The 17,763-nt window shown below is 42.5% G+C and overlaps 1 protein-coding gene across 2 annotated transcripts in view; it reads right to left on the reverse strand.

The window, feature by feature from the left end:
• The window catches only part of ZNF793 (zinc finger protein 793), a 30,056-nt gene extending 17,284 nt beyond the window's left edge, over positions 1 to 12,772 (reverse strand). Inside the window, exons 1-3 of one of the 2 annotated variants that reach the window (XM_069550600.1) lie at positions 12,668 to 12,772; positions 11,133 to 11,274; positions 7,009 to 7,054 (exon numbers count right to left, since the gene is read on the reverse strand). In XM_069550600.1, the coding sequence (XP_069406701.1) occupies positions 7,009 to 7,023 (15 nt within the window). In that variant the 5' untranslated portion in view covers positions 7,024 to 7,054; positions 11,133 to 11,274; positions 12,668 to 12,772. Of the gene's footprint in view, positions 1 to 7,008; positions 7,055 to 11,132; positions 11,275 to 12,542 lie in introns of both variants that reach the window. The other variant, XM_069550601.1, reaches the window with a different exon arrangement.
• Positions 12,773 to 17,763: the final 4,991 nt, after the last annotated feature.

A 17,763-nucleotide genomic window follows, 5' to 3' on the forward strand; every position in this document is an offset into this window, starting at 1 on the left:
ACCCAGAGGGATGTTGTGGGGAGGGAGGTGGGAGGGGGGTTCATGTTTGGGATCGCGTGTACACCCGTGGTGGATTCATGTCAATGTATGGCAAAACCAAAACAGTACTGTAAAGTAAAATAAAGTAAAAATAAAAATTAAAAAAAAAAGAAAAGAAAATTAGAGATACCAAGGGAACATTTCATGCAAAGATGGGCTCAATAAAGGACAGAAATAGTATGGACCTAACAGAAGCAGAAGATATTAAGAAGAGGTGGCAAGAATACACAGAAGAACTGTACAAAAAAGATCCTCACGACCCAGATAATCACGATGGTGTGATTAGTCACCTAGAGCCACACATCCTGGAATGTGAAGTCAAGTGGGCCTTAGAAAGCATCACTATGAACAAAGCTAGTGGAGGTGATGGAATTCCAGTTGAGCTATTTCAAATCCTGAAAGATGATGCTGTTAAAATGCTGCACTCAATATGCAAGCAAATTTGGAAAACTCAGCAGTGGCCACAGGACTGGAAAAGGTCAGTTTTCATTCCAATCCCAAAGAAAGGAAATGCAAAAGAATGCTCAAACTACCACACAATTGTACTCATCTCACATGCTAGTAAAGTAATGCTCAAAATTCTCCAAGCCAGGCTTCAGCAATACATGAACCATGAACTTCCAGATGTTCAAGCTGGTTTCAGAAAAGGCAGAGGAACCAGGGATCAAATTGCCAACATCTGCTGGATTATCAAAATAGCAAGAGAGTTCCAGAAAAACATCTATTTCTGCTTTATTGACTATGCCAAACCCTTTGACTGTGTGGATCACAATAAGCTGTGGACAATTCTGAAAGAGATGGGAATACCAGACCACCTGACCTGCCTCTTGAGAAACCTATATGCAGGTCAGGAAGCAACAGTTAGAACTGGACATGGAACAACAGACTGGTTCCAAATAGGAAAAGGAGTACGTCAAGGCTGTATATTGTCACCCTGCTTATTTAACTTCTATGCAGAGTACATCATGAGAAACGCTGGACTGGAAGAAGCACAAGCTGGAATCAAGATTGCCAGGAGTAATATGAATAACCTCAGATATGTAGATGACACCACCCTTATGGCAAAAAGTAAAGAGGAACTAAAAAGCCTCTTGATGAAAGTGAAAGAGGAGAGCGAAAAAGTTGGCTTAAAGCTCAACATTCAGAAAACAAAGATCATGGCATCTGGTCCCATCACTTCATAGGAAATAGATGGGGAAACAGTGGAAACAGTATCAGATTTTATTTTTGGGAGGCTCCAAAATCACTGCAGATGGTGACTGCAGCCATGAAATTAAAAGACGCTTACTCCTTGGAAGAAAAGTTATGACCAACCTAGATAGCATATTGAAGAGCAGAGAAATTACTTTGCCAACAAAGGTCCTTCTAGTCAAGGCTATGGTTTTTCCAGGGGTCATGTATGGATGTGAGAGTTGGACTGTGAAGAAAGCTGAGCACCAAAGAATTGATGCTTTTGAACTGTGGTGTTGGAGTAGACTCTTGAGAGTCCCTTGGACTTCCAGGAGATCCAACCAGTCCATTCTGAAGGAGATCAGCCCTGGGATTTCTTTGGAGGCAATGATGCTGAAGCTGAAACTCCAGTACTTTGGCCACCTCATGCGAAGAGATGACTCACTGGAAAAGACTCTGATGCTGGGAGGGATTGGGGGCAGGAGGAGAAGGGGACAACAGAGGATGAGACGGCTGGATGGCATCACTGACTCGATGAACGTGAGTCTGAGTGAACTCCGGGAGTTGGTAATGGACAGGGAAGCCTGGCGTGCTGCGATTCATGGGGTCGCAAAGAGTCGGACACGACTGAGCGACTGAAATGAACTGAAGGAAAGGTCTGACGTCAGTTCCCAGAAGTTAATTTCTAAGCCCCTGGAATGTCCTCCTAGATTAAAGTGTCTTGGTTTACCTGGCGCCTTGGGCTACACCAGATATTCTAACAACATGATTTCTGGGGGAAGCTCTGGCTCACAGGCATCAATTAGCTCAGCCTCCACTAGCAGGCAATCATGTCTACTTGACCAACCCCAAATACAGCTCTGGACACCAAGGCTTAGGTAAGCTTCCTGGTTGGCAATATTCTGTACCATCACACGTGGTTTTTGGGAGAATTTCTTACTGTTCGCACTCACTGGGATAGGACACATGGAAGTTCAGTGTGTGGAACTCTCCTGGACTCTGCCCCAAGCACCTCTTTTCTTGGCTGATTTTAATCTTTGTACATCTGCTGTAATGAATCCTAACTGTGAATACATCGTTCTGCGGGTCTTTCTAGCAAATTATCAAAACTGAGGGTGGTGTTGGAAACCTCCACACTTACAAATGCTGCCAAAATGAGGGTGGTTTTGGGACTTCCCTGGTCATCCAGTGGTTAAGAATCCACCTGCCAATGCAGGGTACAAGGGTTTGAGCCCTGGTCTGGGAAGATCCTACATCCTGCAGTGCAACTAAACCTGTGTGCCATAACTCCTGACGATTGTGCGCCCTAGAGTCTGTGCTCTGCAACAAGAGAAGTGACTATAATGAGAAACCCTCTGCAACTATAGAGTAGCCCCTGCTCTCTATAACTAAAGAAAGCTCATGCACAGCAATGATGACCCAGCAGAGCCAAAAATTAATTAATTAATTTTTTAAAAAAGCAGCAAAGGTGGCTTTGTGGACTGCCGTCTAACTTTACAGTCACTGACAGACACAAGAGGCAGTAGGGCAGATCAGCTAAAAGCATGGACTTTGGGGCTGGACTTACTGAGCTCAAATACATGCTATACCACTAAATGCATGACCCTGGGAAAGCTATTTAACGTCTCTGCCTCAGCTTTCTCATCTGTTGAATGGCAACAATAATAATGTGTGTCTTTCAGTTATTATAGTATGAGGTTTAAATGAGTTAATATATGTCAAGCCTTTAAACTGTGCCTGGAAGATGACAGTGCCACATAAAGGTACCTATGTTACTTAATGAGAAAAAAGATTGTAAGTCGATATTTTAAAAATCTGTTAAGAAAGGGAAAACAATTCTAAAGGACAGAAAAAGGGAGGGTGTTAATGGGGTGGAGAGCCCTTGCGCACTGCACAGTGGCAGTGGCACCAGCCCACCACCTCTGCGAGTGGCCAGAGGAAAGAAGCATTGAGAGGGCCCTGCAGAGACAAAGGGGTTGAGAGCAGCCACTCTCCACTCCCAGGAGACTGCAGGTCTTGATGAATGCTAGTGTGGCACTTGAGGAGTGGCCCACGTAAGTAGATGTGAAGACAGGACCAAAACCAGGATGGAGGCAATGGAAGCTGGCACCTGGGACCCTAAGATTCACACAAAGGCCGTGGAACAGAGAAGGTGCCAATTAGACACCCTCACTGATGCCAAAACAGCATACTGTGGTAGCAGGTGAGCAGCAATCAGGCTTCATCTTAGAGCACAGGGCGTAGCTCTGGGTGACAGGCTCTGGGTCAGTATTCCCCAAACAGAGCTAACTGGAATGGGATGAAATAGGATGGAGTAGAGTGGAGTGGGATGGGATGGGATGAAACAGAATGGGGGGGGGGGGCGAGAATAGAACAGAAGAGAAAAAAGTAGAAGAGACATAATTTTGCACCTAAAGGGCCATGCCATTTATATAAGGATGAAAAGGATGGATGAAACACTGAGGCTGTAAAATCAGCAAGACTTAGGTCTCCTGCATTGGCAGGTGAGTTATTTACCACTCACACCACCTGGGAAGTCCTAAAATCAGGAAGACTTGGTGACTGAGTGTGAGAGATGGAAGGTGGGGAGATGTCAAGGGTAAGTCTCAGGGTCTGGGCTTGCCTGGGGGTTTGGGTTGGTATTATCTCCTGAGATGAGAAACAGAGAAGAAGAGACAGAAAAAATTCAACTTTGCACACATTAAACTGAAGGCAGCCAAAGGCACAGATGTTAGACAAAGGGGTCTAAAGTTCTTGAAGGAGGCCTGGGCTTAGATATGGAGGAGGCAGCCACGTGCAGAATCACCAGCACCCACCTTAAGAGTGGATGAAACCAGGACTTCCCTGGCGATCCAGCAGTTAGGACTCTGAGCTTTAACTGCCAAAGGCAGTGATCTCTTCAATCTCTGGTTAGGGAATTAAGATTATGTGAGGCAGCCAAAACAGAAGAAAAAGAGTGGCACCCCAGAGGCCCCAGAGAAGGTTCAAACCCAGAGGAACATCAGTGTCTGCGACATAAGAAGATGGAAAGAGAAACCCCAGAAGAGGTAGGGAAGCTGTAGGGAAGCACTATCCCTGGCATGAAGGAAGGAGGCCTAAACTTAGTAATAATAACAAACACATAATAAGGACAAATAGTCTATTTCAAGCACTTTACACATATTAGTTCATTTAATTTACTCTCTGAAGTAAGTGCCATTATTCCCATATTAAAGAAAACTGGGGCAGAGAGGTTCAGGGACTTGCCAAAGTTGTACAGATGGTAAGGATGGGGATTCAAACTCAGCAATTCAGTTCCAGGTTCTGTGCTCTTACCCAGTATATGGTGCCGCCTTTCAGACACAAGGAGGCAAAAGGTACAGTCTTATTTCAGTAGAACAATCAAACAGCATCTTCTAACTTAAGCCTCAACAAGGTCACCTGGGACTTTGGCCAGAAAAGTTTTAGTTAAGTGGGAAGAGAGGATTTTGGACTCAAGAAAGAATGAGAAGCAGGAGTGGACACATTAAGAGCAGGGAAATCAATTCAGAAGCTGAAGGAGATCAGGAGGGAAAGGAAAGGACTTTTTGGGTTATAAGCAGTAATGGTTTCCAGGGTTGAAGTTACTGACAATGGTTGTAGGGACAAGGAAAAAGACCTGGGAAAGGGGGCAGGCATGGATATGTTTCCAGAAAGAGATGCCCTTGCTTGAGAAAGGACTCCGAAATGTGGGAATGCAGGAACTCAGGGGCTGAGGAGGAGACCTTCACCATCTCCTTTACCATCAAAAGTCAGTGAGGAAGGTGGGGGAACTGGTGACATCTCACACTGAGACTTGCTGAGGATAAGATGTTCAACTGTTTGCTGCAAAACTAGCAGAGACACTTAAAGAGAAATGACAGTCATTCAAATAATGAGCAGTTCATCGTTTCCTCAATATAGATACCTTGGACCAAAATCAGAACGTCTATAAACTTGGAGGAATCTTTCTGCCCCCTCACCAGCCCCACCAAAAGAAATATTTGTATTTTTACTTTCTTATAACGGAAATTGAGCATTTCCCTGCCATTACATGTGGGCCACAAAGCACAGAGGAGTTCAAACTTCCTGCAACTTTGATAGAAAACATTGTTACATCATTGGGAGGCTAAGACCTGGAGAACTGAATTTTGTTGTGGTGCTAACACTCAACTCCAAGGGAGGAGTTGAACCACTGTTGAAAACATGCTTCTGTATTTGTCAGTGATTGTTAAAAATTCTGTTCACTCTCTCCATGCTTCTCACACTTTCAAGCACAAATGGATCATCCAGAGCTTGTTAAACAAAGATTCTCAGGCCCCACCCACAGTTAACCTGATCCAAAAGGTCTGGGTGGGGTTTGCCACACTGGATGTTAACAAGCTTCCAGCAGGTGCCTATGTCCTGAGACCACACCAATAACAGCAGTGCTGCCCTAAGAAGGTTGCTCTCAAAAAGAAGTGCCCTGAAAAGCTAGTTTTTTCCTGGAAATAACAATATGCTCCTTCCTTATGGCCAATGGAAATCATGGGCCATGTCTGCCTGTTTGCTGGGCTACCAGGAAGTCCACTGACTCTCGTTGGACTCGCTTGTTGTAAATCTGTATTCCAACAAAGGATGTTTCCTGCATCGTTGCTTGAAATATCAAACCTGGACACTACCCGAATGTCCATAATATGGAGGGTGGGTTAAATATTCCATGCATATGATGGAGCATTATGTACACTGTTTAAAAAAACAACAACATGGTTCTAGGTATAATGGTAAAACGTCTGCTGCTGCTAAGTCGCTCCAGTCATGTCTGCCTCTGTGCAACCCAATAGATGGGAGCCCACCAGGCTCCACTGTCCCTGGGATTCTCCAGGCAAGAATGCTGGAGTGGGTTGCCATTTCCTTCTCCAATGCATGAAAGTGAAAGTGAAGTCACTCAGTCGTGTCTGACTCTTTGCGACCCCATGGACTGCAGCCCACCAGTTTCCTCCATCCATGGGATTTTCCAGGCAAGAGTACTGGAGTGGGGTGCCATCGCCTTCTCTGGGTAAAATGTCTAGGATAATTGAATTGGGCAAAAAGGGGAGAGTAGTATGTATAGTAAGTATTTGATCATTATGTGGAGAAAGAGATTGTGGTGTTCCACCCAAATCTCCCTGCAGTACCGAGGTACTTCTCCCAGCTGCTAGGAGACACCTGGCTATTGCAGGTGTGAAACCTATTGGGAATTTCCTCTGGCCAAAGGGAGCTACTCTAACCAATGTTATGTCCCCTCCTGGGGCAGCCTAAACCAATGACTGGTTGATTTCAGAATACAAAGGCTTCCTTGCCTCCTATTCAGGACAACACTGAGGACTATCCCTGGTGGCTCAATGGTGAAGAACCCTCCTGCCAAGCAGGAGACATGGGTTCGATCTCTGGATCAGGAAGATCCCCTAGAGAAGGAAATTACAACTCACTCCAGTAGTCTTGCTTGGGAAATCCCGTGGACAGAGGAGGTTGGTGGGCTACAGTCCATGGAGTGGCAAGAGTCAGACACAACTGAGCAACAAAACAACAACTACTACCAGCTATAGAGCATCTTATAAGATCAGCTGATGCCTCTGTTCAGCAACTCCCTCTGCCCACCTTGCCTCCTTCACTGACTTACAAGTATTCTAAGAGCCTCCCTAGTAAACTTCCTGTGTGCAAATTTTCATCCCCAAGTGTTTTCCTGAGAACCCAACCTATGACAAAGCATACGTGGTTGAAATGCATATATTTTCCAGTTTCCCCAAGAAGGGAAAGTAGGCTCATTAATGTCTCACTTACCTGGTACTCGATCATTTTCTGTTGTTCTTGGGAAAAGATCTGCAGCCTGTGAAGATGGGGGTGGAGAGGAGAATGGAGAAAGAGAACAGAGCTATGAGGGACCAGGCTTGTTTCAGAACTTGCAAATTCCCTATGTAAATCTTGGACAAAAACCCATGCTTTACATCATTGTGGTAGAGGGGAAAAAAGGGTGCCATTCAACTTAGAATGTGGATACATACAACAGACTTTCCAGGAAACAAAAGTTGCTACCAAGTAAGAACTGAAAGGGAATAAAATACAAACTCCTTAAAATTTAAACACCTGGCCCCAAGTATATTCTGGGAAAGAAGCTTCTATACCTGTTATGAAAATATTACAAAAGGAACTCAAAGCAAAGTAAAATAACTGTGCAACATTAATAAAACTAATGGTTACTTAAACTGTGGTGCAAACAATTACTGAAAGGCTAAACTTTGCTATTCATCCAGCAGATTATTAAGTGTTGTCATTAAAAAAAATTTTTTTCCCCACCATTCTGTGTGGCTTGCAAGACCTTAGTTCTCTGACCAGGGATTGAACCCAGGCAATGAAAGTACCAAGTCCTAACCACTGGACTGCCAGGAAATTCCCTAAAAAATCATTTTTAACAGATGAGAGCAAACAATTGTTACTTTTAATTAAGATGTTTAATTAATGAAATAACTATAAGGCTTGAATCATTTTTTAAAAAGTAAATCATAGTTTAAGAGTATAAGTAAATTCTTTGAATGTCTAATGTCAGAACTATATTAAAATTATCAATGGGATAATTCATAATTTAAAAAAGTTTTTAAAATTAATTTATTTATTTTGGTGCTTCATGTAGCATGTGGGATCTTAGTTCCCAGACCAGGGATCAAACCTATGCCCTGTGCAGTGGAAGCAAGGAGTCTTAACCACTAAACCACTAGGAAAGTCCCAGTTTCCTCTTGACTTGATAAGGTTTGCTAGTGGTTTAATCTATATTACTGACTTTTAAAAAAAATCAGATTTATCAGTTATTCCTTTTTTCTTTTTTTAACTGATTAATTTCTCCTTTTGTATCTACTGATGTCTTCCATTTTTCATGTGTGTTTTCTAATTTCTTTGACTAAATGTTTAATCAAGACCGAAAATTAAAGCACAGAAAACTACCCACAGTTTGGCAAAACTCAACTGAAGAAACTATCCCACATAATCTCATCTGACCTTTCCACCTTGATTTTTATAAAAATGCAATATGATTTATATAATTTACTGTCACAGAATCAACAAAACCACAACTTAGCTTTCACAACATGTACGGATCATTTCATCAGGTTTTGACAGTTTTACTACTTTCTGACAGTCTATTTCTTTTTCTTCTCTCACTCCCAAATCCCTCACTATGACAGCGCTTTAGAAATCTATCTGACCAAAGTGGGACCCTAGAGGTTTCCTGTCTATGTGGTCATTTGTCCCATGATCTGACAACTCTTTGTCTGTAAAACTCAATTCACAGTTTTAACGTTGTGCGTTTTTTTCCCTTTACTTCACACTACTATAATAACAACAATAGTAATATTGCTTCAATGTTAACTTTCCTGCTCTTGATAATTATCTTGTGGTCATAGAATAAAATGTTCTTGTACTCAGGAAATTTATATTAGGGGTAAAGGGACATCATGTCAACAACTTACTATCAAATGGCAGGCAGGCAACCTCATGAAGGTTCTTTTTTTTTTGACCATGCCCTATGGCTTGTGGGACCTTAGTTACCCAAGCGGGGATCCAACCCAGGCCACAGCAGTGAAAGTGCCAAGTCCTAACCACTGGACAACCAGGGAATTCCCTGGAAGTTCTTAGCCTTATTCAGGTCACTGCAGCCAATGGTTAGTCTCCAAAGGCTAAGCGATTTTGACCAGGGACTCTTAGGTCCCCCTCCAAATTAACTACAAAGAAGAACCAGCCTTAACCTGTTAACTTCATTAACAGGATTCTAACTCCAAATCTACTCCAAACCAGAGGATCCACTTAAATGTTAATGTGTTTGGATCCCAAAGGAAGTAACAGAAAACAAGCAATCTCAAATGGCCAAGAAGTGCCATAGAATAAAATTTTATCCTGGTGTGTCTGGTTTCAGAATTTCAAGACAAAACTTCCACATTGTATGAATGGTTTTGGCTTCAAATAATTTCTATGATTCCATTTAACTCAAGTTCAAAAACAGATAAAACTAATCCATTGAATTAGACCCAGGGTGGCAGTGGTTATTAACTGATAAGGAAGGCTTCAGGGTGCTAGAAATGATGGATATCTTCCCAGATTTTTTTTTTTTTTTTTTGCTGTGTTTTGGGGCATGCAGGTGTCTTAATTCCCCAGCCAGGGTTTGAACCCAGGCCCTCTACAGTGGAAGCTGCTGCTGCTGCTGCTGCTAAGTTGCTACAGTCGTGTCCGACTCTGTGCGACCCCATAGATGGCAGCCAACCAGGCTCCGCTGTCCTTGGGATTCTCCAGGCCAAGAACACTGGAGTGGGTTGCCATTTTCTTCTCCAATGCATGAAAGCGAAAAGTGAAAGTGAAGTTACTGAGTCGTGTCCAACTCTCAGCGACCCCATGGACTGCAGCCTACCAGGCTCCTCTGTCCATGGGATTTTCCAGGCAAGAGTACTGGAGTGGGGTGCCATTGCCTTCTCCACAGTGGAAGCATGGAGCCTTAACCACTGGACCATGAAGGACGTCCCTGAAATGATGCATATCTTGATCTAGGTTGTGTTTCACAGTTCTCTGAAACATAAAAATTCACTGAGCTGTAGCTTTAACATAAGAATACTTGACTGTCTGTGTGTTATGCCTGGAAATGATCTGGAAAAAATGTTTGTTCTCTAAATAAAATGAGACAATCTGGATTCAAACTTAAAACAATTTTTTCACATGAGTCACTTACTACCACCCCATCATGTATGAATATTCCTTTTAATTAAAGTTCAAAGACAGACAAAACTAATCTGTTATGTAAGAACTGGGAAAATGGTTCCCTATGGTAGGGTAGTAACGGGGAATGGGTATCATAGAGCTTTCAGGGTGTTATAATGTTCTGTTTTCTGATCTGAGCACATTACCCAGAGGTGTTCCCTTTGTGACAATTCATTGAGCTAAATATATATTATTATATGTATCTTATATCTCAATTTAAAAAATTATATTAAAAACTTAAAAAAAGTATTTTCTCCCAAACCTGGCACTAGGCATAGTATAGGTGAAGGAAAAGAGCAATAAGAAAAAGAAAATGCCCCAACTCCTTACCCATACATATGCGTGTTGAGTCACAGAAACTACCTGTTTTGGATTCTGTGCATGTAAAAAGCAGGGGCTATCTGTTCTAAAAATGAAAGCTTGACACTGATGGTTTCTAAAAGATGTTACCTGCCTTACTTCTTAACTTCCTTTGTTGCTTAAGATGATATACTCATGTTTTGTCTAAAGACTACAGAAGGATTGATTGTAATATTTATAAAAATAAATACTGTTTCAGCATTTCACCCTTTTATCAAGCTGATGGTTAAAATCTTATTTCCATTACATCTGTGATTTTGTCTCAGTCCATCTTATTCACCATTAACTTGATTTTTAGGTCAGTGAAGAACAGTTTTTACCAGTAGCTTTAACTTTTGTCTTTGTGGTTGGTTGTTATTGTGGTTTTATCTTTACTGAATTGTTCTACCAGGCTTTCATAAGGCACTGATTCATGGAAGTCAAATGTGCCATGCCTAAAAAAAAAACCCACAGAACAAGGCAAAAAAATTCTTAGAACACAGTAACTTCTAGGTCCAATTTCTTTTCTCTCCATAATTCATATTTTCCCCAGCCTTATAAAAGTATAATTGGCAGATAATATTGTGTAAGTTTAAGGTATACAATGCCCTGATCTAATCCATGTATACATTGCAAAATGATTACCACAGTAGGATTAGTTAACATCTTCATAATTACCTCACATAATTACCTTTCTTTTCCTTTCTTTTTTTTTTTTTTGGTGTGGTAAGAACATTATTTTTAAGTTAAGCCCAGATTAAAATAATTTCCAAACGTTCTCAAGGTTTGCTCCTTCCACAAAATCTTTTACATTAGACTTAGGTACTTACTCAGTAAATTCTTTGTTTTCTAACCACAGGCAAAGTTACATCCATCCTAGCTGCCATGGAGTCAGAATAGATTTTTAGAAACCAGGCTCACTCTCAAGATGCTGTCACAGATGGACATCTCATTAGATTTTCTAGAAAGAACCTTAAAGGAAATATTAGGACAAATATGCATTAAATCCTTGGCAAAAGCAACAGAGGCCACATCGTAAATAACATGTTACTTTAGATCCTTTTAGAGTACTTTCATTAATGTAGGGAACAAAAAAAGGAAAGAAAGGCAGAAGGAAGTTTATTTTTGTTTTTCTTTTTTGCTTGTTTGTTTGGCTGCTCTGATTGGCTTGCAGGATCTTAGTTCCCCAACCAGGGATTGAAACTGGGACCTCAGCAATGAACTTGGGGAGTCCAAACCACTGAAAGGCCACAGAATTCTTGGAGAGGGAGGTTTCAAAAATAGTTTGAGGTGGGCTTTAGCCTTCACAACTTAATGGAACTGGCTGCTAATCAGTTGGGGAATGTCACTCTGCAGAGAGGCAGCCTCAACTCCTTGCCTCTCCCATCCCCAACTTCTGCGTTTTCCAAGCCCCAGCATCAACCGGCAGTAAGCCTCTTAGTCACATATGTGGCGGGTGTCTCCAATATACAATTATCAGTGGCCCTTGTGGTCACAGATATCCCAGAATGTCCAAATATGACTGTCAAAGACCACTAGTCAGTGACTACAAAACTCACTGATCCACTCCGATTGCGGAAAGGTGAATTAGGCAGATCTCTGATGGCAAACCCACACTGATCTCCAATGATATCCCAATGACTGGGAACCAATACTGACTTTCACTGTCCCACCTCCCCCCACAATGACTGACAGTCCCAAATCACTAACCCCCTCCTCCACTGATCCCGCTATTCCCCATACTCTGATCTACACAAGTCGGGTCACTGATATCTTCAGATTCCTCTCCAGCGACGATCTAAAGGGTGTCTCCAACACTGATTGCCTAAAGCGTTTCTCCAAACATCGATCCTCACTGACCACCCTCAGTGAGTATGAACCTCGAAGTTTCCACAATCACCAGCTTCAGGTACCTAAACAGAACTTAGAACCTCCAGTCCCTGACCCCTCAGGCTTCTGATCACTGAGTCCTAACGCCGATCAAATCAGCGTCTTCGAAGAAACTCACTTGTCCTCAAGACACTTGAAGATCACTATAAACTGACTTCCATGCATTCTGTCAGTCAAGAACCCTAGTTTATTGATTCCCACATACTCCCAATCCATCTTCTTCACAGACACTAACGCTGATTCCCATAAACCCGCCACCACAGACTCTCTCTCCCAAGAGGCTCAGACGCCCAATCACTTAACCCTTCAATCCCCTCAGTCTCTGACCCTTACGGGTATCCATGACTGACCCAGTCGGGCCACCGTAGTCGCCTGATCGCCATCCTACACACGTCTTGAATTTTGACTGTTTCTCACATTGATCTTTCCCATTTTCCCCGCATCCGCGCCCATAACCTGAAATTGACTGCCGTACCACGCTGCCTCTCCACGGTATGAGCTCTTCCCAAAACGAGTGGTCGTGCGCAGACTCAGTCGCATCTTTGAGGCTGGCTGCCGCCACCTGGCATCTTTCCAGAGAACAGGATTCTGGGTTTCTGAATGTTAAGAGAAGGTATTATGGCCGCGCCCACTAGCCAACCGCTTGCAGGGGGCGGCCATGTTTGAATCTGCACCGTACAGCGGATGACTAGACCCTTTGTTAGGCTATTAGGCTATTTTAGGGCGGGAAGAAGCAAGTGTTTCTGGGTCCCTAAACACAGATGTCACTGCTGCTTTTAGCATCTCAGAAGCCCAAACCTCCTGAGGTCAATATAGCGGCTCCCTGACCTGGAAATTAAGATTTCGTTGTCTCCAGTAGGGCAGACAGTGAGGTAAGATGGCCGCGTACGTTTTATACAGCTTAAGTGCGGTGTGTGCGGCCATCTCCCAGGAGGAACATCTGTAAAGCAAGGTACAACTTTGTCTGGGTCAGCTTTGTATGTTGATGAACAGCGGAAGAGAGAAGCTTTTCTCTTGGGGAGCCTGAGGCCCCGGGAGGAAGAGGAGTCTTTACTAGGGGGGCGGAGCAGCAAGAAAGGGCAAATAGGAAGTTCTTAGCTGGTTATTGAAAGAATATGTGAAGAGCCTGGTCTTTATCATAGGTGGCTTTACTCTATTCACACTAAAACTAAAATGCCCAGTTATTTTACCAGACAATGGATTTATTCTGGAATAGCAGGGAACTGCAATTCCAGACAAGCAAGCTACAGCAAAACTCATAGGCAAGTCCAACAAACGAGGAAAAGAAACTTAATTTTATAAAGAAAAAGGAAGGTATTTGGGGGGTGAGGGGGAGGTTGGCGGGGGGCGGTGGTTTTGAAGGAAAGTCCCTTGGAGAAACGTGAAAATTCGGAGTGATGACAGTTTCTCATTGGCTGAGTTGCTGGGGTAGTGGATTTCTTGTAGGAGGTACAATGTACATCTCTTCTTGTTGAGGCCTGTGAATGATAACTATTTCCTTTTGATAACTGTTGGGGTCTGTAATTGACTTCTTCCTGTAATTGACATGGGGTGGTACTGCCTGAGATCTCCCCCTTCAGGCCTCCCTACTCTATTTGAGTGAGATTTTACTCTATTTTCATGCTCCAGAAAACACAAGGGTGTGAGTGCAAGCAGTTTGTTTATTTGACAGGTAGGGGATGGGTGAGACCTCGAGGGATGAAAACCCACACAGAGTGCATCCATGAGTAGAGTATCCCTGAACAATGGGGGCTCAGTCAAGAGTTGATGAAGATGAGATAGTTATATGTCATCTCTGGTTCCTCATTGTTGAGGGCTACCGTAAAGGCCTTAAAGCTGTAGCACTTTCAGCCTGCCTTATGAGCAGGTCTCAGGCAGAGTCTGTAGGTGTGTTCAGGAAGAAGCCAGCCCTCAGCATATCGGCATGGTACAGACAGCATTCACCAGAGTCTTGTTTTTAATACCAGCCAAAGTGGTGCTCTGCACATCACAGTAATTGTTTTGGAACATCTCTTGAAATGATTGCTTTGTCCTATGAAAATACTTTTTAAAAAATAAACCCATAATTCTATTTGGTGGTCAAAATAGTTGTAACATCTGACACCTGGACTTCCCTGGTGGTCCAGAGATGAAGAATCTGCCGGCAGTAGCAGGGAACACCGGTCAGTCCCTGGTCCAGGAAGATTCCACATGCTTAGGGGCAACTAAGCCCTCATGGCACAACCACTGAAGTTCATGCACCCTAGGACCTGTGCTCTGTAACAGGAACATATGAGAAGCCTATGAACCACAACTAGAGAGTAGCTTTTGCTTGCTGCAACTAGAGAAAGCCTGCATGCAGCAATGAAGACCCAGGGAACAAAAAATAATTTAAAATAAAGTAAAAATAAAATGAAAATGACTCCCAACAATTCCTATCTCCTGGCATTCACACCCTGTGTACCCCCATTCCACGCTGTACCAAGGCAGATCTGTGAGGTTGATAGTATACAACAGAAGAGAGAGTAAGTTGTAAATGACACCCCAGCTTCTGACTTGGAGGTGTTCATGCTCTTTCCCTCAAGTAACTTACTCTGAGAGAAGTTAGTTGCCATGTCATTAAGGACACTGAGACAGACTATGAACAGGCCCATGTAGCAAGGAGCTGAGATATTCTGCTAACAGTCAGGGAGGAACTGATGTCGTTTTGTATCAAGTGGGTCACCTTGGAAACAAATACTATACCCTAATTAAGCCTTGAGATGACTGCAGCCCCCATCAGTACACAGACTGCTACCACATGAGGGACTCCGAACCACCCAGCTGGCAGCTCCCATATCCTTTACTGTCATAAATATTTGTTTTTAGCCACTGAGTTTGGGAGTAATTTGTTATTCAGCAGTAGTTAATTTAGATACTTTTGGTAAAAATGCTCTAAGTGATCTCTCTGGATTTCTTAAGCTCCTAAACTTGTGATTGTTCTATCAAGTCAGAGGGGATTTTTAGCCATTTCCTCTTCATTTGTATAATACAGAAATTAAAGGTTCTGTTAGATATTTAAAATTTAACAAAGAGTTTAACAGTCTTGCTTCATTTGAATGAACACAAGTGGTTTATGTGACACTTTTGAAATAATTATAGTAATTAACAAAAATGACCATTTAGAGAGTGCCTGTGACATGCCTGGCCTGTCACTGGCTTTCTCACTTAAAGGGCTACCCTCATTCTAGCACCAGTCATAAAGGTAAAAGGAAAGAGAGTCTTGGAGTGTCTTATGCTTGGAATTAAATGCTCTGCCTCAGAAATGACACAAGTCATTTCCTCTCACTACTCATTGAGTAGTCACCCAACCACATGAAATACAATCTTAACATAGAAACAGAAATACAATCTTAGCATAAGCTTGAAATAAGGACAGCTGGAAATATTTAAGATCCCCTGGAGAAGGAAATGGAAACACACTCCAGCATTCTTGCCTGGGAAATCCAATGGACAGAGGAGCCTGGCAGGCTACAGTCCATGGCATTGCAAAGAGTCAAACACTAGTTAGTGACTAAACCACCCACCACAAATTTCAGGATATCCACAAACACTATGAGAACAGTGTTATCATCACCATCCTAAAGAAAATGCAGTATAGAGATGAGGTGATGAATCCATAATCTCTCAGTTAATAAGTAAAACAGAAGGACTCAGAGCCAGGTATGTCTACTTTATACAAAGGTAAAAGATCATCACAGGCTTCCCAGGTGACTCAGTGGTAAAGAATCTACCTGCCAATGCAGGAGATGCATGTTCGATCCCTGGGTCGAAAAGATCCCCTGGAGAAGGAAATGGCAACTCACTCTAGTATTCTCGCCTGGGAGACCCAATAGACAGGAGAGCCTGGTAGGCTACATCCATGGGGTCACAAAAGAGTCAGACAATGGCTTAGCGACTAAACAACAACAAAGATCATTACCATTATTGTTAATTTTTTTTTTATTGTTAAATTTTGCTTCAACAAATCTAAGGCACTGAATTAGGGAACAAAGAGAAGACTGAGGTCTCTGATAAAGGATACTCAAGATGTTGCAGCCTGGTGGGGGAAAGGAATACACAAGAAAATGAGTAAAAAGAGTATTTAAGAGTATACACTGTAGGATTCAATTTATGTGAAGCTCAAGACCAGGCAAAACAAATCTACTGAGTTATAAATCAGAAAGCAGTTGACTCTAGTAACTATTGACTCTGAAGAGAATCTCTTGGGTGATGAAAATGTTCTATATCTTGTTTAGGGTGGTGGTTTCAAGAGTCTATATAATCATCAGGACTCATCAGTGTAAACACTTATGATTTGTGCATTTATTATATGTAAATTGTACCTTAATTTTTTGAAGCCAAAGAGTGTTCAGGGTATTGAGAGATCATGTTAGTAGGGAAAAGAGAGAGATGTGAAAGAACTGACAAAACTTTACCCTAGTTTGTGGAAAGATGAGGCCCTGGTGAGACCATCACAGCACTTATGGCTTATGATAGTGCCCTCTCTAGACAGAGGCATTAGAGAAACAAGTCTCCAAGGATTCATGGTTTGGCGAATTAAAGGCTCTGGGCTAACCTAGCCTGCAGTGACCATCAGCTCTTATTTATTCCCTAGGCTGATAGGTCTCAGCCTGTTGAACCAGATATGGTGACCTTCCACACTGTCATCATTTAAAGGGATGCCAGGCCCCAAGTTTGGCATAAAAGGAGGCATAGCTCCTCCCTACTCTGGAGCAGAAAGAACTGTGCCTTGGCCTGAGCAGAAATAGGCCTTTGCCCTTGCATGAGTGAAGACTTGGATCTAGGTGGAATGTGACGTGTTTCCTGGATCAAGATAGATCTTGAGAGTAGCCTGGCATGAGCGAAAACCACACCCCATCCTATCCTGTCTTGAGTCAGGGGTGTTGGTGGTGGTGGTGGTAATTGGTGATACAAGTCCCAAAGTATAATTTTCAAAAAGTTAGAACTCGTACAGATACTCATTTAACTTATTAACGGAGGAACTAGCAGGATTGGAGATTTGATGCAAAGTAGGTTTGATTTGGTTCAAAGTAGTTTCAATCCCTATGTTGGGAAGATCTGCTCAAATAGGAAATGGCAACCCACTCCAGTATTCTTGCCTAGAAGATTCCATGGACAGAGGAGCCTGGCAGGCTACAGTCCAAGGGGTTGCAAAGAGAAACGACAGCATCACACACACACACACACACACACACACACACACACACACACAAATAGGTATATAGTCAGTGGAATAAAGAATCTTGCAATAAGACTACAAAGTTAGATAGATATAAAACTAATGTTCTATAGGGCAATAAAACCATAAGCTTGAAGGTAATCTTTTCTTCAGAGAATCAGTTTATATAGAACAAATATATGAAATGTACCAACTGCCAAGTTATCATTTTATCTATGTAGTCTGCATCCTAATTAGTAGTAAAAAGTGACCCAAACAAGGGTACATGCTACCAGAGCAGTGGGTTCTCAAACTGGTCGAGTTTTAATCCCCAGGGAACATTAAGCAATCTTTGGAGATAGTTTAGGGGGAGTGGATGCCATGGATGCTTT

Source organism: Ovis canadensis, chromosome 14 (genome assembly GCF_042477335.2).
Source record: "Ovis canadensis isolate MfBH-ARS-UI-01 breed Bighorn chromosome 14, ARS-UI_OviCan_v2, whole genome shotgun sequence".
Taxonomy (NCBI): domain Eukaryota; kingdom Metazoa; phylum Chordata; class Mammalia; order Artiodactyla; family Bovidae; genus Ovis; species Ovis canadensis.